Source organism: Euphorbia lathyris, chromosome 9 (assembly GCF_963576675.1).
Source record: "Euphorbia lathyris chromosome 9, ddEupLath1.1, whole genome shotgun sequence".
NCBI lineage: Eukaryota > Viridiplantae > Streptophyta > Magnoliopsida > Malpighiales > Euphorbiaceae > Euphorbia > Euphorbia lathyris.
In genome coordinates this window covers 21984805-22005692 of record NC_088918.1, presented here as the reverse complement: position 1 = coordinate 22005692, position 20888 = coordinate 21984805, and the positions used below count along the sequence as shown (strand labels likewise).

The 20888-nt window shown below is 38.0% G+C and overlaps 2 protein-coding genes across 5 annotated transcripts; both read right to left on the bottom strand.

Annotated features, from left to right (window-relative positions):
• Nucleotides 1-1717: 1717 nt before the first annotated feature.
• Nucleotides 1718-6531, bottom strand: LOC136205229 (sugar transporter ERD6-like 7). The gene is made up of 18 exons (XM_065995735.1): nucleotides 6153-6531; nucleotides 4889-4951; nucleotides 4705-4794; nucleotides 4560-4619; nucleotides 4412-4477; nucleotides 4043-4108; nucleotides 3842-3917; nucleotides 3692-3756; nucleotides 3520-3612; nucleotides 3325-3405; nucleotides 3164-3248; nucleotides 3042-3085; nucleotides 2897-2959; nucleotides 2756-2815; nucleotides 2601-2654; nucleotides 2396-2455; nucleotides 2199-2313; nucleotides 1718-1987 (listed from the first exon to the last, which is right to left on the bottom strand). Exons 1-18 carry the CDS (start codon nucleotides 6303-6305, stop codon nucleotides 1869-1871), a joined length of 1413 nt encoding a protein of 470 aa, XP_065851807.1. The 5' UTR covers nucleotides 6306-6531; the 3' UTR covers nucleotides 1718-1868.
• A 3281-nt stretch (nucleotides 6532-9812) lies between these two features.
• LOC136205228 (sugar transporter ERD6-like 5) lies at nucleotides 9813-15140 on the bottom strand. Of its 4 annotated transcripts, none has more exons than XM_065995733.1 (19): nucleotides 14648-15140; nucleotides 14105-14378; nucleotides 13799-13861; nucleotides 13559-13648; nucleotides 13419-13478; nucleotides 12562-12627; nucleotides 12409-12474; nucleotides 12258-12333; nucleotides 12102-12166; nucleotides 11727-11819; nucleotides 11531-11611; nucleotides 11371-11455; nucleotides 11227-11270; nucleotides 11033-11095; nucleotides 10891-10950; nucleotides 10729-10782; nucleotides 10589-10648; nucleotides 10386-10500; nucleotides 9813-10116 (listed from the first exon to the last, which is right to left on the bottom strand). In XM_065995733.1, exons 2-19 carry the CDS (start codon nucleotides 14249-14251, stop codon nucleotides 9992-9994), a joined length of 1413 nt encoding a protein of 470 aa, XP_065851805.1. In that variant the 5' UTR covers nucleotides 14252-14378; nucleotides 14648-15140; the 3' UTR covers nucleotides 9813-9991. The 4 variants fall into 4 exon arrangements, 2 of the variants coding, with proteins under 2 accessions (XP_065851805.1, XP_065851806.1); XM_065995734.1 differs by having other exon boundaries at nucleotides 10747-10782; XR_010675864.1 differs by having other exon boundaries at nucleotides 9979-10116; nucleotides 10891-10939.
• Between the last annotated feature and the right edge of the window lie 5748 nt (nucleotides 15141-20888).

The following is a 20888-nucleotide window of genomic DNA, read 5'->3' as shown; positions in this document are numbered from 1 at the left end:
TAATTTTTAAGTTATCCTATATTTATATGCAAACTGATTTGTTTTTTTTTTTTTTTTTTTTTATCAATTTCTATACTCAATAATATATATCCGTTTCAACCTCAATAAAATTCGGAAAAAAAATAAATATATTTTTTTGAATCAAATTAAATAAATCTATTTTTTTTTTAATCAAATCAAATAAATATATTTATATATAAAACAGTAACTTTTGTATAACAGCTATATTTTCAATGTTTTTTTATGAATACCCAACTCATTTGTACATACAAAAACACCTAAATACTACATTTTGTATATTTAAAGATCTGTTTTCCGATTCGCAACACCATAATCCTTTCCAAATGCCAAACCGAAATACGTCGAATATTCAAATATCTCCCATGATGGGTTCTCCACAATTCGTATTTTCTCATAATTACAGTCATTTTATGCCAAACCCTCACAACTTCTACCATCCCGATATATGTTATTTTTGCAATTAATTATATTTTTAATTAACTATTTTGGTGGAAAATAATTATAGATATAATTGATATTTATTTTTTTTACCTAATTTATAGATTAATTGAATTATTTAAATTGAATGATGAAATAATTAGATTAATTGTTTGGTGGATAGAAATAATAATTTATTTGAAGTGTGTAAGAGTTTTATGACAAGTAAGGTCTACGTAACAAAGTGATACAAATGGATGTAATGGAGAGGTAGTTAAGTGTATTAGATTTTTTTGAAAAAAGTGGGTTTTTAATGAAGTTATACAAAAAATGTAACTCATCCACGGTAGGTGCTCTTATAGATTTGACAATGATTAACCTATTGTAACAAATCATATGTACTTTAGTGTTAAGTCATCACTAAACTCAGGTATTTTTAAGTACAAGAAATGAAGTGTATGTATCAAAATGTAAAATACCATAGAGTTTTTTTTTTCTATTTCATTTTTATTTGAATAAATCATGGAACTAAATTTGTTTTGCGTATAAGAAATGAAGTGTATGTATCAAAATGTAAAATACCATAGAGTTTTTTTTTTCTATTTCATTTTTATTTGAATAAATCATGGAACTAAATTTGTTTTGCTTTTCATATATATATATATATATATATATATATATATATATATATATATATATATATATATATATATATATATATATATATATATATTGTTATCAATCATTGAACATTTCTGAGAAATTATGAATTGCATATTTTTACTATGGGGTAAGGTATTTTAGTATGATTATCGGAGGATTTAACCTATGTACAAAACGTTTACCACATAATGCAATTTCAATGATCATTAATGTAAGATGAGTTTGTTTTCGTCAACAGAAGGTGTGCAAATTTCAAAAGAGTAAATTACACATGTGGTGTACAACATCAGTAAATGCGCCACGTCTGCAATTTGACCTCCCTAAAATGCAAAAATTGCTGACATTGCTCATTGACCGGTCAACTTTTTTTCTGGAAGATCAAATCGCTGATGTAGAGCATTGATTTCACGTTGACCGATCACAAGTATCGGCTGTACACTTTAGTAGGAAGTCACCAAAAGAAAATTTGTACACCACGTATGTAATTTACCCTGTACTATATCATGGACGTTTCCACTAATCATCTCAAATAGAAAATTTAAGTACAAATAAATTCTTATGCATTTTTCATACAGAAACCTGATATAATTGAACTAAAAGTTTAATGCTTCCTGGTTAAGCTGGGATCCAAAGATGAAAAATCTGAAAAAGAATAGGAATTTTTCTATTGCAATCAAACTTTTCTGAAAAAATACATATTGGAAATACAATTGAACTCACAAGGTTTATTAAATTCAAATTGGGGAATTTTCTCTTATTCCTGCAACTTAGTAACTAGTAAGTGATGCTTGTAATTCTTCCAGCATTCTCCCCTTTGTTTCAGGCACAACCTTGGCAACAAACACTACGGCCATCGCGCAAATGCCAGAGAATATAAAAAATGTTCCTAAAAAATACAGCAAATTATGAGAATCAAACAGTTACGGGCTTGTTTGATTTAAATGTTGTTGTTTACTGTTTGTTGTTGTTGGCAGCAGATAGATTAGTTCTCAATCCTAATCCAAAACTTGTATTCTATTGTTCGAAGTGGAAAAACAAAAAGTAGCTACGAAAAGGAGAACGAAATGGACACTAAGTTGCAGGAGGAGTTTAAGTACCTGCAGAGCTCCATTCCATCATAAAGTTGAACGAGTACGAAACGATCCACGATGTCGTCCAGTTCGTTGCAGTTGCAAGACTTCCAGCTGCACCCTTTATGTTTATAGGAAATATCTGAAAAAATGGTTCTTCTGTCATTAATTTACACTATAAATGAAGCAATTTTTAGGCATTACAGAGCTAGTTCTAGTTATACCTCAGATATTAAAAGCCATGGTATTCCTGCCATCCCAAATGGATAGGCTGCACTAAATCCCTGTTAAAAACAAGTTTTATCAGTATCAAGTTGTCAGTGTCATAATCGTGTTATGTGATCTATAAATGATACAAAAATGATAATTGTATCTAACGGATTTTCTCTATAAATCGTGTTATCGGTATCAGAAATTACATTTTCTTACCATAATGCCTATGTACACTAGAATTGGAGTGACATCCTTTGCCTTGTGGAAATCCTGCTCAAACCAGCACAAAATTTTCAGCTAAACAGTTATCTCCATGGTATCGAAAATCGAAAAATTCTTCGCGACTTTTCTAATTTAGTTTGCTTACGAACCTGCAAGCAGAATGATAGTCCTACAATGAAGCAACTTAAACACATTCCGCAGGCAGAAATCTGCAATTTGTTTAGAAAAGGGACGAACTAAGTACTTACGGTTTATCATAAAATCTAAAGCAAATTCTCCAGAATTCTAACCATGAGAAGGGGTCGTCTTCCAGCTTTATCGGTTAAGAGTACAGAAGCAGCAACAGCCGGAAGCTGCAAAAGGAAATCGAGAATCATCTAATCGGAAATTCGAAAGCAGAATCCTGCTGCCTTGAGTAATTGTAATGCAACCTACCTGAATGATAGCCATTGATACTGTTCCGACATTACTCGAAAAATCTGTTAGCAGCAAAACATCAGGCCACATTTTTTTGTAACAACTTGTATTCATAACTTGAACCTATCATAATTTAGTACCAGCTTCTTCAAAAATTGATCTGGCATAAAATGCAATTCCGTTAGTCCCCCCGAATTGTTGAAATATCATTACGCCAAAACCGATCTGAACAAACAAAACTCTATCAGATTAATCACATAGAAAACAGAAGCCAAACTCGAGAATTTCATTGTAGACTCACGATAAGAGCACGAGTATATCTCCTTTGAAACAAGTCTGAATATCCTGTCCGCGAATAACCTTGAAATGTATCAGTATACTCCTGAAAACAACCGAAAACAATCACATTTACCGATCTTGTACTAACGCACGTATTGTAACTATCGTTCATCGAGATTAAAGACAGAAAAATCATCATCTTACGCCAATTTTTTACCTTAATGTCAGCTGCTTCTTGCGAAATATCGACATCATTTCCTCTGAGGAGCTGCAGAGTTGCTTCCACCTCTTTTTCTCGACCAATTTTCGCCTGTAACGAGTAGTAACCGTGCTTAACAAAGAAGTTGCAACCTTTTTCTACACTATAGATTCAATCTTTGAAGCCTTACCAACCATCTAGGAGACTCCGGGATGAAAAAGACACCGAAAGCATGCAATACACAGGGAACAACACCTTGTCATCCAACCGGAAAACAAAATCAATACTTTCCTAACAAAAACTGGCTTCAAAAAGAGAGTGTGAGTGTGACAAGTCATACATATTGTAGCCAAAACGCGCCACGAAACAACAGTTCCAACGAAAAATGCTAGCGAAAGGCCGCAACATATCATGAACTGTAGACTTGACAAAGTTGCAGAAAAAAGAAGAATAAGTTTGTAAGATTTTAGTCCGAAAAGTGACACGTGTTAGTATATGATTTATGTTTTATTACAAGTGTGATTATAATTCAATTTTTTACCTGGTTAGCACTAGTACAAGCTCCACGAATGTTCTTAGGCGTGATTTCTGCAATGTATACCGGTACCTGCTCATTTGTCGAAGACAAATCGTGTTTATGCAAAATAAAACTAAAAAATATGAATTTGGACAGTGGTGGAGCCAGGAATTGATATATAGGGGGCTAAGTTTAGCCTTGGGCGCAGTGTCCGACTTAGATTTATAATATATATTGAGATTACACTACAAAAACGTCAACATAAACTAAATTCAGAGGGTATTAAGTAACCAAGCAATACTACTCAAGGTGGAGCCGGTGGCCGGAGCCCCCGAGCCCTGTGCTAGATACGCCTCTGAATTTGGACATTGAATAAATAGAAAATATTATTACCACATAAGCAATAATCCCTACTCCAATCCCCATTGAAATTCTGCCAAGATCAAGCAACAAAGAGCCCTGCAAATGTTCATAGAAAGATCAATTCCATTGAAATCAGAAGCTCAATTTCAAAATTAGAATGAAAGAGAAGGAGAAAAACCTGTGCGAAAATGATAAAAAGCCATCCCAGGATGAAGAAAAATTCAGCAACCCACATTGTCTGTTCATCGAAATGTAAAATTGAGAATTTGATTTTGCTGAACAAGATATAATTAAGTTAAAAGGGTAATTAGAGAGAAACATACAAATCTTCTTCCGATGAAATCAGCCATTTTTCCACTTAATAAAGAACCAATCACTCCTCCGACTGTAACCAGAGAGCCAAAAACTGAGTACTGCCATTGCAAAATGTATTGCTCATCAAACAAAAGAGATCTTTGGCTTAATTTAGGGTTTAATTTTAGGGTAAGAAGGGAAGTAAACTCTTACTGCTGCTACAGACATGTCGAGGTCCTCTCTGATTCCAGTCTCAGCTGGTGATGAATATCCTGACTTCAACAAAAACAATCATCAATTCGGGAAAGCTTAATTAATCTCATCATGATCAAATGCTAAGTCACCCGCGGAGGGAATTGGATCATGTTCTCTGTACATCCGACTCCGGTGAGAAATTTTATGAAGGAAAATTTTCCGAGGGAAATTAACGTTTAGACATACAAATTCCGTCAGTAATTTCATTTTATTCACAATCTGCACGGATTCAGTGAAGAATTATCCGTTTGCTGATACTAAATTCCAAGAAACCTAAACTTTGATGGTGTTTAGTAGACCGTTGAACTTAGTTAAATTGAGCCATTGACCCTCTAAATTTATATAAGTAATTTTACCCTCTCAACTTATTTGATATTTATCATCAAGAAAAAAAAAAAAAAAACTTATTTGATATTTACTTATTCACCTTTTGGAGTATTTGTTTCCTTTTTTTCTTTAGTAACACCAATCATGTTCATTAATTGGTATATTTTTCTAATTACATTAGCTATTATTAGTTGATTTGACTAGGTTTTTGAAAAATAATAAAAGCATTATACCATTTGGATCTTCAAACTAAAGGTTCAAAGTCAATTAAGGTTCTAAACTATCAAAATCACCAGTCAAGTCATTGAACTAAGCAAAAATCATCAATTGAGTCCGCATCATATCCTAAAATAAGAAATTGTGACTGTTTGATGTAGACTGTAATAATTTCTGTGTTGGTTCAAAATGAGTTTGGAGAAGGGGTCTGAAACTATTGGACCGAATGATTTTCGATGAGACCTCTTGTTTAGAATTGTGACTCAATTGATGATTTTTTATTAATTCAAGGACATAATTGATGATTTAGATAGTTTAAAATCCTAATTGACTTTGAAACCTTAGTTTAGAGAACTAAATGGGTAATATACCAATAATAAACAAGGACAATTATATTTGATGGCTATATTTTATTTGAGATTAAAAGCTAGTAATTAGAAATAAAAATATCAATAAAAAAGGAATTGAACATTAAAACCAACCCAACCATCTCTTTTGAATCTCCCCCACAAAAAAAAAATATATTTACTGAACAAAACCTATATTTTCTTTTGATTTGACGGATATAGTACACTCGGTGTTCTCCTAATATTAATAGATTAGCTTATAATTGAATGAATCCAAAGCAGTATTTACTATTTAGCAGAGTTCTTTAAAATGGGAGACATAAAATACTTACAGCGCAGCCAGAACCCAAGGAGCCACATATTGCAATAATGGTGCTGAAAATAACAATTGGAGTTGCCGAAGCCGAAGCAGAAGATCCATTGATGGGATTAACTACTACTTCAACAGCAATTGTGGACTTTGGTAACAGCTCATCTTCTTCCATTTTTGCCCTTGATTCTACGACCCAGACCAAAGATGGAAAACAGACTTCTAGTTTCTCGTTTCGGATATTTTTTAGTAAATATAAAAGGTAGTTTCAGTCAGTTACAGCAGAAGTTCAAAGACTTCAATTCATGATTTTGAAATGTTTGTTTAGTTCATTGATTTAGTTTAATTTAATTTTAATCATAGATTGTTTGTTGTGGACTGTCTGGTACCGTTTTCTCCAAATTGTCACATGTCTTTTTGGTCTGTATATTTCGGCCTCTTTTGGTGCAATTTGCAGGTAAATAATAGAAAAAAAAAAACATCATCTTTCATTTTTTTGGTTCATTAAATTTTTAATCTTTTATTCAGATACATTATCATTTATTTTTTTTATCTTACTAAGTCATTGATGATCAAATTAGTAAGGTGTGAACATCTAATTCTGTTAAAAAAATATGTTATTAACTTTATCTGTATTTAAAATTATTAAAAAAATATTTTTGACAGTTTTCTTAGGGTCTGCTTGGATGAAAGTTTCGTAAGGTTCATTAAAGGGAGGGGAAGGGAAGGGAAGGGAGGGGAGGTTAATTAAAGGGAGGGGAAGGGAAGGGAGGGGAGATTAGAGAACCTCCGGATCCCACCAATTTGGTGGAACTGAAATTGGAGGTTTTTGAACCTCCATTTAACCCTCATTTAAACTTAAACTCCTTCTCAAGCAAGGTTAAGCAAGGTTAGAAAAATAACCTCCATTTAAACTCCTTCCCAAGCAAGGTTACACAAATAATCTCCCTTTAACTCCACTAACCTCAATCCAAGCAGTATTACACATGCAAAACTGTTTTCAAACAATAAAAAAATACAAATTTCGAATGTAGCTGCAATAAGTAACCGTCTGTTAACTAAATTTTATGTTCAAAATTACTTTTTTTTTTTTTTATCATCAAAAACTTAATGAGACCAAATAAAAAATCAAGGATTTAATGATGTTTTTGTTTTTTTACACGGAAAACAAATACATTGTTCATAAAAATCTATCATTCTATAGCCTTTTTTTCTTTTGGTTCAGTTTAATTAATAAGGTTCTTAATTTTATGACATTTAGTAAATATCAATTCAATTAATTTATAGTTTAAAATTATCAATTCAATCAAAACACTGAATTAAATAAAAAAATTTAAACCCTTGAAATCAAAACCGCTAATCAAATTCTAATTTAAATCCCTAAATCAAACCCTAAAATATCCTCAATTCAATTTAAACCCTTCAATTCAATCAAACCCTAAAATTTAAATCCCTAAATCAAACCCTAAAATATCATCAACTCAATTTAAACCCCTAAATCAAACCCTAAAATATCATTAATTCAATTACTATTTTTTAAAATAATCATTAATTCAATTAAAACCTCTAAATATCACATTAATATCAATGCAATCAAATAAAAACCTTAAATAACTCAAAATCCTTAAATGAATAAAAACCCTAAATAAAACCTCAAAATGATTTTGGACCGACGATGTCGCTTCTTTTCTCCTCTTTTCTGACAGTTATGTTTACAAATTAAGGAAGGACATAATTAATTGTCCTTCCTTAATTTTTTTTACGTGGACCACGCCCAAAACAATATCATTTTGTGCATAACCCACTTAAAAGATAAACCGAAAGAAGATTGGGATTTGCCCCCATCTTCTTTCTTGATCGCCATAGTTGGAGAGGGACTCTTAGCTATGGCAATCCAAGATTTTATTGGAGCGGAGCAGTTGGAGGCTACCCTACTATGAGGTTTTATCAATCATTATATAGATATACACATAGAAAACGACCAACCCTTCCTGTCCTTGGTTCCGCCCTTATCAATCATTATATAGATATACATATAGAAAACGGCTAAACCCGTTTTTTTTTCTTCTTCCCTTTTAATTTTACATTTTAAATTTAAGTCATCTTTCTCATTTGAAATAGGTTTTGATTTATTACTTATCATACGTAAATTTATTTACTATATTCCTTGTTATTTATGATTGATGAGGTCAATTCTCAGTCTTTCGATGATTTTGTGATGATTTGCTAATTGCAAAACGTGCACTCAATTAATATACATCTATACCCCCTGTACTTCCAATATTACGTATCCTAAGCTTCATTTTGTAAGGGAAAAATCTTATTTTAATCTTTGACTAATGAGATTTCAAATTTTACTATCTATAGTGGTTAAATTCACTCTTCTCCGATAATTATTGGATTAAATTTTTATCATATCCCCTTTAAAAAAATTCCTTACGATATCAATAAGCGGAGATTGGAGCGTTAATAAGGCCAAATAGAGACTATTCGAACCATCGAGTGGCTCGGCTCGAGACATTAAGCCTGAACTTCCTTAAACTCGACTTAAAAGTTTACGAACATGCTCGATTATCTTTTAATTTTATATATATTTTATTATTTTTTAATTTAAAATAAAATAATTAATAACTATAGACAAAAACAAAATAGTAAATATTTATCAACTTTAGCTCTCTAACAAGACACAACTCATAAGACTCGTAAAAATAAAAACACTTAATGAATGCTTTTGGATTTTGGCTAGTCTAAATATTAGGAATTCAAAGTTCAAAATATAAACCATAAACACTAATCTGTTTCTCTAAGTTCTCTATCTCTCTACTTTATTATCGACACCAATAGCACAAGCGGTTACCATCCATTAGCTCTTCAAATGATCAAGAGGGATCGATGTAGAACTTATGTCATGGAGATTCGCCGTTCGCTCCTTTGACCATGGCATTGATGGATACTTCCAAGTTCATAGACTTAACCGGAGAGGACATGTGGTGTAACTGGGCCAAGTAGTCTACCAGAGGTTCTGTTCGGCGTTGTTGAACATCATTCAGATTCTAGGTTCAATGACTCCTACAAATTCGGAGACAAACATATCCTTATGGAGGTCGAAAGAGTCTACGGATTCGAGTTTCAATCCTATGTACCGTTTTTGGACCACTCCACCAAGATTGTCGAAAAAACCTTACACATGACATAATTTTCCTTCGAGTACAAGTTAATCATACTAAGACTATTCTTGTTCAGGTCTTCGACACATATATAGGTAGGCAATTTGGGGATCTTTCGATTCCATGGACAGGCTTTCACATCCCATTTGGGTATCTTTTGGTTGTGTGTAGTGTTTTCAAACTGTGCCTATTATATATAAACTTGGCATGCGTGATTGATGAGGTAAACATGAATTTGGAATGTTTGGCATCGTTATTGCTACATAAATCCACAAAATTTGAATTGATGAGATTTACATCATTATTGATTCTTGGTCAGCCTATTTTAGAAAAATTTCAATACGTTTTAAAGCAAGGTGGTCCAAGAAATGAGACTCAGACCAAAACGGACAAAATCTACATGGTATTGGCCAGATTGTTACATCTGGCCACTCTCCTCATAAAGGTAATCAACTAATGCTATAGAAGAGAGTATCAGATTATATATTATATGAAGAATGATTGAAAATTAAATAGAAAACAAGAAGGCAATGCACAAGCATAAAGAATGAAAATATTAAGTACATTTCAGTGAACTTCAAGTCTTGAAAGATCACTCTTTGAAATTCATTACAATGCTTATTTCCTTGTGCCCGCTTGTGGAAACATCATAAGATGCGAAAATCAAAAGTTCATCTCACATGTTTATCCCTTTCTACCATTTTTGGTCAATCAATGATGCTTGAATCTCTTCTAGTGTTCGCCCCTTGGTTTCTGGCACCAACTTTGAGATGAATATTAACCCGAAAGCAGCAACGGTTGCGTATATGAAGAATACCCCTGCACTTAATGTAAACAAGTGTTATTTCTTACTACAAGAAAAAAAAAACAGACTTATAGACCGAATTTCCGGCCTCTAAGTCAGACTTAGACACCGGATTTTGATACTTAGACACCGAATGCATTCGGTCTCTAAAGTACTGGGTTCCTAGATATTCGTTTGTGACCAGATTTTGATGTTCAGTCACAAGCATTTGGGAGTGACAGTCCGCTCTCAAAACTGAGGTAGGACTGGCCTCCCACGCATAGTTGGCTAGTAAGCACTTTACCTGCCGAGTTCCACTCGAACAAAAAGTTGAAGGTGTATGCAACTATGATTGATTCAATCGAACTCATCATGCTCACTAAGCTTCCAGCTGAACCCTTTATGTTTACAGGAAAAATCTGACAAAGAAAGACAGCATTTAAGTTGGGCAAACCAGTTGCTTATAATCGAGTTATGCATTTGAGATGCCAAGCTACACTGCAATACCTCTGCCATTATCATCCACGGTATTCCTCCCATTCCTAATGCTAAAGATGAAAAGACTACCTAAATTGCAGAATTTAATATTAACACATCAAACAAGTTTGTAACTTCTAAGTTCTATGAAATGAGTATTGTAGTCAAACCAGTATTCCTATGAGTACCAAAACAGGAGTGATTTCCTTCCCCAGATGATATCCCTGCATTCCGATACCATTTAAGCCGTTCAAATTTATATGTACAATGTCAGGAGCCATGAAAGGCCAAATGAGAAGAAGGCAATGTATTTTCTAGATCTTCAGAATAACCTTTAGCAGGAACGACAAGCCTGTAAGAAGTGAACCCGAACACAGCATGCTACAAGAAACCTGGAAACATATAAGTATTTATAGGGCTTACCTCCTGATTACAAAAATTCAGAAAAAAAGAGGTTTCAATATTAATGCTAACCAATAGAAGCGGTCGTCTTCCACATTTATCAACCAAGACCAGACCACAAATGCCCATCAGTATCTGTAGCAGAAGTAACAGCTAAGAATGAGAGTCAAATTAATGCAATACAGCGTTGAAGCACATTCGAGAAAGAGAAGAAAATATAAAGAGAGTGCAGAGTGGTGAAGCAGGGCGGAAGAAAACCAGCGTACCTGGGCAATACTTGTAGCTACTGAGCCAACCTCACTGGACATACCTGCAAGACACCAGAACATGAAGCTTATATATTTAGATACTTACGTTGATGATGCAAGTTAAATCATCATATTAAGCATCCTTTTCATCTCTTTTATTACCAGCTGACTCCAAAATCAAGCTCAAATAATATGCATATCCAACAAATCCACCAAGATGTAACGGCACCATCAATCCAACCCCAACCTAACCCAAGATCAAGTTACTCAACAAGTATTGCACAAAGAAGCAAACAAGCAAGGACTATCGTACGATGCTCACAATAATTGAAAAGGCATATTTTCTCTGAAACAACACTTTAATTCCACCTTCTGCTACCCTATCACAGTTTCTTGTGAAATCCTGTTAAATTTATCGAAAACATAAATCATAAGCAATAAGAATACAAATTTTATGTTTAATTCTGGTATTCGAATGAGGTTTTCCTTGTGCACAAGTGTTGAGCCAGAAATATTACAATGATTTCAGCTCTTTCATCAGAAACATCTGCATTCTTTCCCCTAAGTTGCTTGAGAGCAACTTCCAACTCTTTCTCTCTACCAACTTTTGCCTGCAGAAAACTGTGGTCATCAATGAAAATTGATGAAAATTTAAAGAAACTACAAAATCCAGAATTAGATCAACAACCACAGAAAAGATTAGCATCCGCAGAGAAATCATATATAACTAGTTCACATTTATTCAAATCGTACATGCTATAGATACATGCTTTTATATATATATATGTGTGTGTGTGCGCGCGCCTGCGTGTGTGTTCCAATGACTATTATATTAATTTGTTCAGAATAGACTGATTTTTGAACAATAACAAGATAGTTTTCTTTGGACTTACCAGCCATCTAGGAGACTCTGGAATGAAGAATGCCCCAATGAATTGAATTAGACATGGAATAAGAGCTGGGAATGAAATAATTAAAAGACTTTTATTATTAGATTTATTTCGTACAAAGATTTGAAATTTCAAGAGAAAAGAAGCAAATAACATTACAAATTAGAGCCAATGTGCGCCAATGACAGAGGGAACCGATGATATATGTAATTGACATGCCAACAGCTATCATAAGCTACAAAATGAAAAATTATTAAGGTAAAAATAAAATAACACCAAACTTCATATACCTTCATATTGTTAAATTTACCGAGTTGACTGAGACAAGTGCTCCTCTGAGATTCTTAGGTGCAATTTCTGCGACATAAACAGATACCTACAGAATGCAAATTAAAAGTATCCATCTGTATCTAGTAATAGAGTAAGCATGATCATCGAACCTAAAAAAGTTCAACATACTAACCACATAGTGAATAACTCCAACAGCTATTCCCATTAAAAATCTTCCGAGGTCAAGTGACCAAGCAGACTGCAAAAGATTTACATTACGCTTAGAAAAAGCAAAACACATAAAAGGGCGGCCCGGTGCACTGCGCATCCCCGTTGAGCGAGGGTCCGGGGAAGGGTCCCACCACAAGGTTGGACTGGGGCAAGCCTTCCCAGGCCAATTTATTTGGCAAGAAGCCGCTCCTAAGACTCGAACCCGTGACCTCTTGGTCACACGACAACATCACGTAAAAAATTAGAATCTAATAAATGAGACCGATTATTGGTCAGTTTGCTATCTGAACTTGTCAGGAAAGTTCAATTTATCTAAAATTTAACTTCATCGTCAAATTAGCCATAACTTTCAAATTATGGCAGTTCAGCCACATTTTGAACTCGATAACTAATCAGGTTCAAAATTTAGTACTATGAACTGTTTGAGATGTTTTCTTTAGAATTTTGTTATAAATACAGTCCTGGTTCACAATATTCTCTCTAATTTGCTACAAATTAGACTGAATTGGCATCGAAAATAGTGGACTAATTTACTCATAAAATTAATTATGGGGTAAATTTAAACATCACTAGTGAATTTCAGGGGCCTAGAATACCTTCTACCGAAACGAGAATTGTCAGACTTGGTTGAATTCGGGATTTTCAAGGAACAAAAGCTTTCATGCTATTTTGTTATGGTATTAATAAGTACAAAACCAAAACTTCCTCATATGAAATGTGAAATTACAGCTGACCGTAGCCTTGAAGGGAGTACACGTTCTTGTTTGTCATTAAACAATAGCCAATAAATGAATCAAAGAAGCTACGCAATAAGGTTACCTTAGATAGTCCTATTGCCACCCACCCCAGAGTGCAGAATGAACTTGAAAACCAAATTGCCTGTTTTTAGATGATACAAAGATCAAAATGTAGTTGAGATCATTAATTGAAGGGTATAGAAAAGGACTTGGGCTACTTACTCCTCGACGACCAATAACATCAGCTATCTTCCCACATAATGCTGCACCTATCAATTGCCCAATTGTTAATGCTGAACCAAAGAGGGAATACTGCAAATAAGAAAATTAAAAACTGCAGTGTAATTTCTGTAATCAAAATTAAAGGAAGCAAAAGTTGTTGAGAGAGGTTTGAAACACTTATCACACTTAATCATTTAGGATATGCTTTTCAAGAATCAATAATGTAGCGTAGATACTTACTTCTGCCAAAGAAAGGCCCAAATCATCCAAAATTTGAGATTCAACAGGTGATGAGAATCCCATCTACAGTCACAAAATTTCACCAGTTTAAGCAAAAGGCCAATGTAAGATTAGGTTATCCAAATTGAGGAATTTAACGAAAAATCGTGCATTCATCCTCCCTCGGATTTTTTCTGAAATCCGAGCACTTGAACAAACTTCAATTCTAAAATCCAATGTGAGTTTTAGATATTGAATTTCATTTTAATTAGCCCCATTGCTCATAATATATGATGATTGAACCAAATTGAAAGAAATTACACTTACAGCAACTCCAGCAATGTAAGAACCCAAAACAATGATTAAAGAGCTGAAGATAAGCCTAAATGTGAGAGATGAAGAACCGGTGGTTGTTTCATCGACGAGTTCATGACTTGAAATTAATGATCTGGCTATAACTCCTCCTTCTTCCATGCTAGTTTAATTGGCCTTCCTTTGCTGTGTAATTGGACTGGAATTGAGTGGATAGTGTTGAGTTCTAAGCAGTTGAATAGTGAAAGTTCTGAGTGAAATTGGCTTTCTTCCTCCATGCTTACTGTGCCTATCATCATCATCATGCAGAGAAGCAAAGCGATCAAGCTTTGATTGAATAATGATTGAAGCCTAAAAGTATTGAGAAATTATATCCTACTATCATAGTTCCAACTAGGCAATCTAGTTGTAACTTGTAACTAATAAAAATAAGCCCAGTGTACCAATTAATACACATAAGCAAGAGTTCATATCCGATTAAAAATTATAAATTAAAAAACCTAAAATTATAATAATTTTATATGTGTCTTTCGTTTGCGTTTCTTCCACCCTCGTTACCTCATCGTCGCTTATCTCCATCACAGTAGCAGTAGTCGTTGTTGGGTAAGGATTGGCAGTGCTGTATATCGAAGAACATTTTACATAATTTTATCTATACAAAACAGTGTAAAAATCTGATCTTTGGCATCTCGGATCTTGAGAAATGGGGATTTGGGGTTGTTTTGGGAAAATGGGTGTTTCAGACTACTTTCAGTGTTTTTCTTCAAGTAAAGCCAGTGATGGTGGAGCTACGACAGCTTCCTCAGTGAAAATAGACCTTTTCCGGTATAGGTCCGACTGACTTCAGACCACCATCATTTTCTTTACTGTAACTTCATCAATGGTTTTACTTTCACTGTTTTTCTTCAAGTAAAGCCAGTGATGGTGGAGCTATGATGGCTTCCTCTGTGAAAATAGACCTTTTCCGGTACAGGTCCGGCGACTTCAGACCACCGTCGTTTTCTTTATTGTTACTTCGTCAATGATTTTAGTAAGCGCTTCATTGGATGGGGGCTTTGGAGGGGTTCACAAAAGTGTTAGTAAGGGTTGTATATATAGGGAAACGTGTTCCGGAACAATGGGCGACGCCCGAGTAGAATCGGGCGTCGCCCAAAGCCGTTGGGCGGCCGCCCAACACTACGTTGGGCTACCGCCCAACGATTGTTGGGCGATCGCCCAACAGCGTTGGGCGAGCGCCCAACGCGCGGTTGGGCGCGCGCGCCCAACTGCCGTTGGGCGTCCGCCCGACGCGGTTGGGCGCTCGCGCCCGCCTACTGTTGGGCTTCCGCCCGACGCGGTCGGGCACTCGCTCAACGGCCGCCGGGGCGCGTCTCACGTCGTCGGGCGTGCACGCTCCGCGGCCGTCAAGCTCGCGCTCCGCGTCGTCGGGCGTTCACGCGTCGTGACCGCCGAACGCGTGTTCCGCGCTGCCGGTCGCACACGCCTCGTGGCCGTCGAGCGCGCGTCCCATGCCGCCAAGCTCGTGTCTTGCTCGGACACCGAGCGCGTACCATTCATGGTTAGATGCGTGCGTCCGACAAACATCGAGTGCGCGCTTTGCGTCGTCGAGCGGGCGTCCGACTGTCGTCGAACGCGCGCCGGCCGCCGCTGAGCACTCGCACCGTGCCGTTAAGCATTCGCGAGCTATCCGATCGACAACAGCGACCGAATGTAACTTATTTATTTTATTATTTTTGAAACTTTCGGAATCAATCGCTTCAACCGTCTTGTTTTCAGGTTTTCGTCACAGGTCCTCCGACTCGGTGTCTACAGTTGCCCCTACTTTTCTATTTTGACAGTGATGTGTGTGTTTTGAAAACGTTTTTTGCTAACATGACACATGCAATGTAAAACATATAAAAGTAAAAGACACGTAAAGAGTAGGAGGGAGCATACCTGACCTTCGCGCTGCGCGCTCCGGTGTCGTTCTCTGATTCCTTCCATCGTCACCTTTGGAGTGGCCGTCGATGAATGTTCTTTTCTCGGAATCTAGCGTACGTTGGTTATGGGTAAGAATGGCTCAAAAGCAACCTCGGTCGTGGACCGCATGTAAGATGGCTAAAAAGCTACCTCGGTCGTGAACCGTAGGTAAGATGGCTAAGAAGCTACCTCGGTCGTGAACCGTAGGTAAGATGGCTAAAAAGCTACCTCGGTCGTGAACCGTAGGTAAGATGGCTAAAAAGCTACCTCGGTCGTGAACCGTAGGTAAGATGGCTAAAAAGCTACCTCGGTCGTGAACCGTAGGTAAGATGGCTAAAAAGCTACCTCGGTCGTGAACCGTAGGTAAGATGGCTAAAAAGCTACTTTGGTCGTGAACCGTAGGTAAGGTGGCTCAAGGGCAAAAAGGTTCTTTCTAACGATTCTGAATTCTTTTAAAACATCGTTGTCTGTATTTTCTCACTAGAGCTAGTGTCCTGGAGGTTTAATGGGAATGTGTTTTGGTCTGGACTGATATAGACTAATGATTGTTTTTCTGTTGACTGTCGTCTGTATTTTGACTGGTGTCACTGTTCTGTAAAAATTGACTGTTGTCTGGAGTTCATATCTTGACAATATTGGCTGCTGTCTGGGAGAAATGCAGGCTGAAACGGACTGCGAATCGGAGGTCTGTGCGCCTAGTAATTAATTATTTACTTTTTACCTTTATGTCAAATCGTACCTTTTTCACTATTTACGGGAATGCCATTCCCTCTTACTATATAAGGTGGTGGGGTTTCATTTCAACCCCACACCTTCTCTCTCTTCTTTCTCTCTCTAGACTTTGATTTTGGATTATTCTCGAGATGGATTTAGATGAATGGGATGGCACTAGAGGCATGGACGAGGTTTACGTAAACCTAGATAGAGTGGATCCCTTCCACGACCCTACAACGCATCTGAGCCGGACACGCTGCAACGAGGTAAGTAATTTCTCACTTTTTATTTGATTCAAACTCTAGGCTTTAGCATTCCTATCCGAACATGATTTGCATGCTAACCTTTAGATTGCCTTAGAGGACTTTAGCTAGAAAACATGAAATTCTTCACTTACAAGTAACACTTTGTTTATTTCTGTGTGAGAATGCGCACTATATGCATGTGAATAACGACACTACGAATTTATGCATGCTAACAGTAAAAACAACGTGGATAGTAAAAACGTGAATAGTGCACGTGAATAGTAAAAACGTGAATAGTGTATGTGAATAGTAAAAACTAAACTAATGCACGTGAATAGTGAAAACTTAACTCATGCGCGTGGATAGTAAAACTTAACTAATGCACGTGAATAGTAAAACGTGAATAGTGCGCGTGAAAAGTAAAAACGTGAATAGTAAAAACGTGAATAGTGAAAAACTTAACTAATGCACGTGAATAGTAAAAAACGTGAATAGTAAAAACTTAACTAATGCATGTGAATAGTAAAAAAACGTGAATAGTGCAAACTTAACTAATGCATGTGAGTGTAAACCTAATCTATGCCCCTCGTCTATGCAGACGAGAGTGGGTTAAAGAATTGACTAAACCTTACATGGACGACCCTAAAGGAGAGATTTTTACAGAAAGTTGGTCCTAACTGACCGGATGTCTCTAGGTTAGATAATGAAAGAATGCCTAGTCTTAACGTGTCTTCATTAATTGCATGCTTTAGGAACTGTATTTAAATTTTCTTGTCTTGTTCTTTCTAGTTTATTGAGATTTCTGGGACCACCGCCGAGATTCACTCGTGGTATGCTAGGCTGGGTGCCGCGGCGAGAGCCCGCGTGCGCGAGTTGGGCTTTGAGCCTTTCATTGCAGCGTTGCCCCGTACCAACGGGGTATGTGACCGTTTTGGCCTACGCGCCTTATGTGAGCGGTGGGTTGACTCGACCCACATTTTCCACCTTTCTTTCGGGGAGATGACCATCTCGCCCAGAGATTTTTCACTGTTGATAGGATTGCGAGGGAGCAGCACTCCCGTTCCTCTTCATTTCGACATGATGCGACCGCGGGTCGACCTCGCTAGGCTCGCTGCTTTGATTGGACCGGGAGTTCGCCCATGCGCCAAATCTACTCCGGCGAAGTTTATTTCCACGGCGAGTCTTTTGAGTCGGCGAGATTTTTGCGAGACTGACGATACCGACTTGGCGGTTCGTAGTTTCTTGGTATATACTCTGAGTGAGACGATTTTCCGCACGAAGGGCGGGAAGGTACACGCGGGTCTCATTCAGGCACTCAGCGATCTGGATGCGGCGGCTTCCTATGATTGGGCGGGGGCAGGCTTAGCCTTTCTCTACAAGTTTTTGGATCTGACTTGCCGGAAGCGCAAGGATTTCGGTGGTTACACCTTCGCTTTGCTGGTACGCGACGCCTTTTTGACTTGCCCGTCTTATCTTCTTTGCGTCTTTCACCCTCCTAGTCCTTGTTTTTACCGCAGGTGTGGGCGTATGAGAGGCACATCCTTCCCAGCCGGTCTCGACCTCGACCGAGAGTACCGAGGCCGCCTCTCATGACCCGGTGGAGAGATTTCGACTTGGGTGCCGAGAGGACACGGATGGTGCCGCGACTTCTAGATTGGATAGACTCATTGACCCTCAGACAGGTAGATTTTGCCTAGTCGTGCTAGATTTTTGTTTGAGTTTTTCTGACTTTCTCTTTGTGCATTTTTTAGATTAAGTTCAGATGGGACGACCTCGACTTCGGTCCCGATTATACGTATGTATCTATGATCCAGGAGCAGCAGTGTGTGCTCACCGGCCCCTGCGTGCGGGCGTGGTATTTGGGGGACCGAGGCATCACCGGAGTTAGTGACGCACATTGGACACCGGGTGAGATCCCCGTCTCTATGTTTACGGTGCGGACCATGCCCCTATCGATCGTTCGTCGGGACTGGTCTCGTCGGTTCGTTGGTAGAGCGGTGTGGGTTCACGCCGGGGGCCGTGAGCTTTACTTGTCTACTCTGCTGAGCGCGAGGGATGCCCCGGCGGCAGCAATGGAGGTGGATCCGGTGGCAGATGTATTTTCGAGGGAGGCTGTTGCGGCAGTCTTTGGTCAGGAGGAGGTCCCGGTGAGTGGTTCCGCTTTTTTACCCTTTATTCATGAGATGGTTAGCGGTATTTATTGTGTGTTTTTTTTTGCAGGAGGGATCCTGGAGGAGTGCCCATTTATCTGATTTCTTTGACGGCACCCGAGCTCAGACACCCGTGTGCGAGCAGCCTTACTATGTCGGCGAGTCCTCCAGCGCTGCCCGACCAGAGAGCTCATCCCTAGGTGTGCCCCTACCAGACTACGGGCGAGATTTTGCCACGATTTATTATGACGAGTCCGGGGCAGCTTATGCGGGATTTGAGACAGCTCCTCCTATCTTCACCTCGAGGGTCCCCTTTGATCCCTCAGATGCTTCTCTGACTACGAGGGAGACCTGCACGGATTACGTGGGGCTGTCTGGTTATCTCCGAGATCGCCTCAGCTTGCGCTGCACCGATCACCTGGTATGTATCATTATTTTACTTTAGTGTAGTGGAATGTATGCATGTATGTATGATTTATGTTCGTGCCTACGCTGCTTCTTATTTTTATCTGTTTTTCCTTTCTTTTGCTTTAGAGCGATCTGCATGCCCACGAGCGGAGGCATAGCGAGTTGGTGCGGGAGGCCGACGCCCGGGTCGGTCAGGTGTATCAGGAGAGAAATGACCACTGGTCAGGGATGATGCGATGGGAGACTGAGGGTCGCCTTGCTGTTGAGGAGAGGGCGCGCGATGAGTCGATCGGATGCCTCGCTGCCAAGGAGAGAGCACGGGTCGCCGATGAGAGAGCACGAGTTGCTGATGAGCGAGCGCGAGCTGCCGAGGAGGCACTATCTGCGGAGCGGGCATCCCACTTGAGAGATTTTGAGGACTATTGGGATTTCCCTCTGTATTAGGCCCGTTATGTATTGCTTTGTAGTTTTCATTATTGCTTTGTAGCTTTTATTGGAGTTTCCCCGCTGTATAGCTGATGTATAGGGAGTGGGGTGGATAGTAGGTAGGCTTTTTGTGAAAAGTAGGATAGAAAATGTATAACTCGTGATTCATATTACCATGCATTCAATAGATTATGATGATTCCAATCATTCTCGTCAAATATATTCATGCCTTTATTTATTTACAAACAACAGAAATACTTAGTCTCTTATACATTGTTTTTGTAATTGCTCAAGTCATAACTATTGTTACCAGGACCCGCCTTTCGGTTTTCGGATCCCGGTGATTTTTCTCCTCTCCTTTTACTATCCCGGAATTTTTAAATGAGTGCCCTTTCGGGTTTTCACCCATTGGGATTTCCCTCATTGTTGCATAGGTCGCCCTTTGCGGGTTTTCAACCTATCGGGAATTTTTCTTTCTTTTTCTTTTTTTTTTTACGAAAAGTATTTCTTAAGCCTATCCAGGTTGGTAGGTTCGGAGAATTCCATGCCGTCCATTGTAGTTAACTTCACCGCTCCTTTGCTTAGTATCTTCTTCACGATGAATGGCCCTTCCCAGTTAGGCCTAAACTTCCCCCTTGGGTTGGTGTGCGTCACACGGATCTATTTCAGCACTAAATCTCCTTCTTTGATAGGGCTGGTCTTGACTTTTTTATTGAAAGCCCGAGCCATTCTTCTCTGGTATAACTGTACATGGTAAAGCGCTTCCATCCTTTTTTCGTCAACTAGAGCCAACTGCTCACATCGCCTCTTCACCCATTCCGCCTCGGGAATTTCTGCCTCCACTGCGATTCTCAATGATCGCTTTTCGATCTCAATCGGCAAGACTGCTTCTGTTCC

What these genes read in the sequence shown, in the direction of transcription:
- LOC136205229 (XM_065995735.1), bottom strand. Translation starts at nt 6,305, where the DNA reads ATGGAAGAAGATGAGCTGTTACCAAAGTCCACAATTGCTGTTGAAGTA. An exon ending in CCTTGGGTTCTGGCTGCGCT is followed by an intron (nt 4,952 to 6,152) that starts GTAAGTATTTTA and finishes TTTTTGTTGAAG; the next exon opens with TCAGGATATTCATCACCAGC. An exon ending in CGGAGTCTCCTAGATGGTTG is followed by an intron (nt 3,613 to 3,691) that starts GTAAGGCTTCAA and finishes TACTCGTTACAG; the next exon opens with GCGAAAATTGGTCGAGAAAA.
- LOC136205228 (XM_065995733.1), bottom strand. Translation starts at nt 14,251, where the DNA reads ATGGAAGAAGGAGGAGTTATAGCCAGATCATTAATTTCAAGTCATGAA. An exon ending in CACTTGTCTCAGTCAACTCG is followed by an intron (nt 12,334 to 12,408) that starts GTAAATTTAACA and finishes TTCATTTTGTAG; the next exon opens with CTTATGATAGCTGTTGGCAT. An exon ending in GCGCACATTGGCTCTAATTT is followed by an intron (nt 12,167 to 12,257) that starts GTAATGTTATTT and finishes TTTCATTCCCAG; the next exon opens with CTCTTATTCCATGTCTAATT.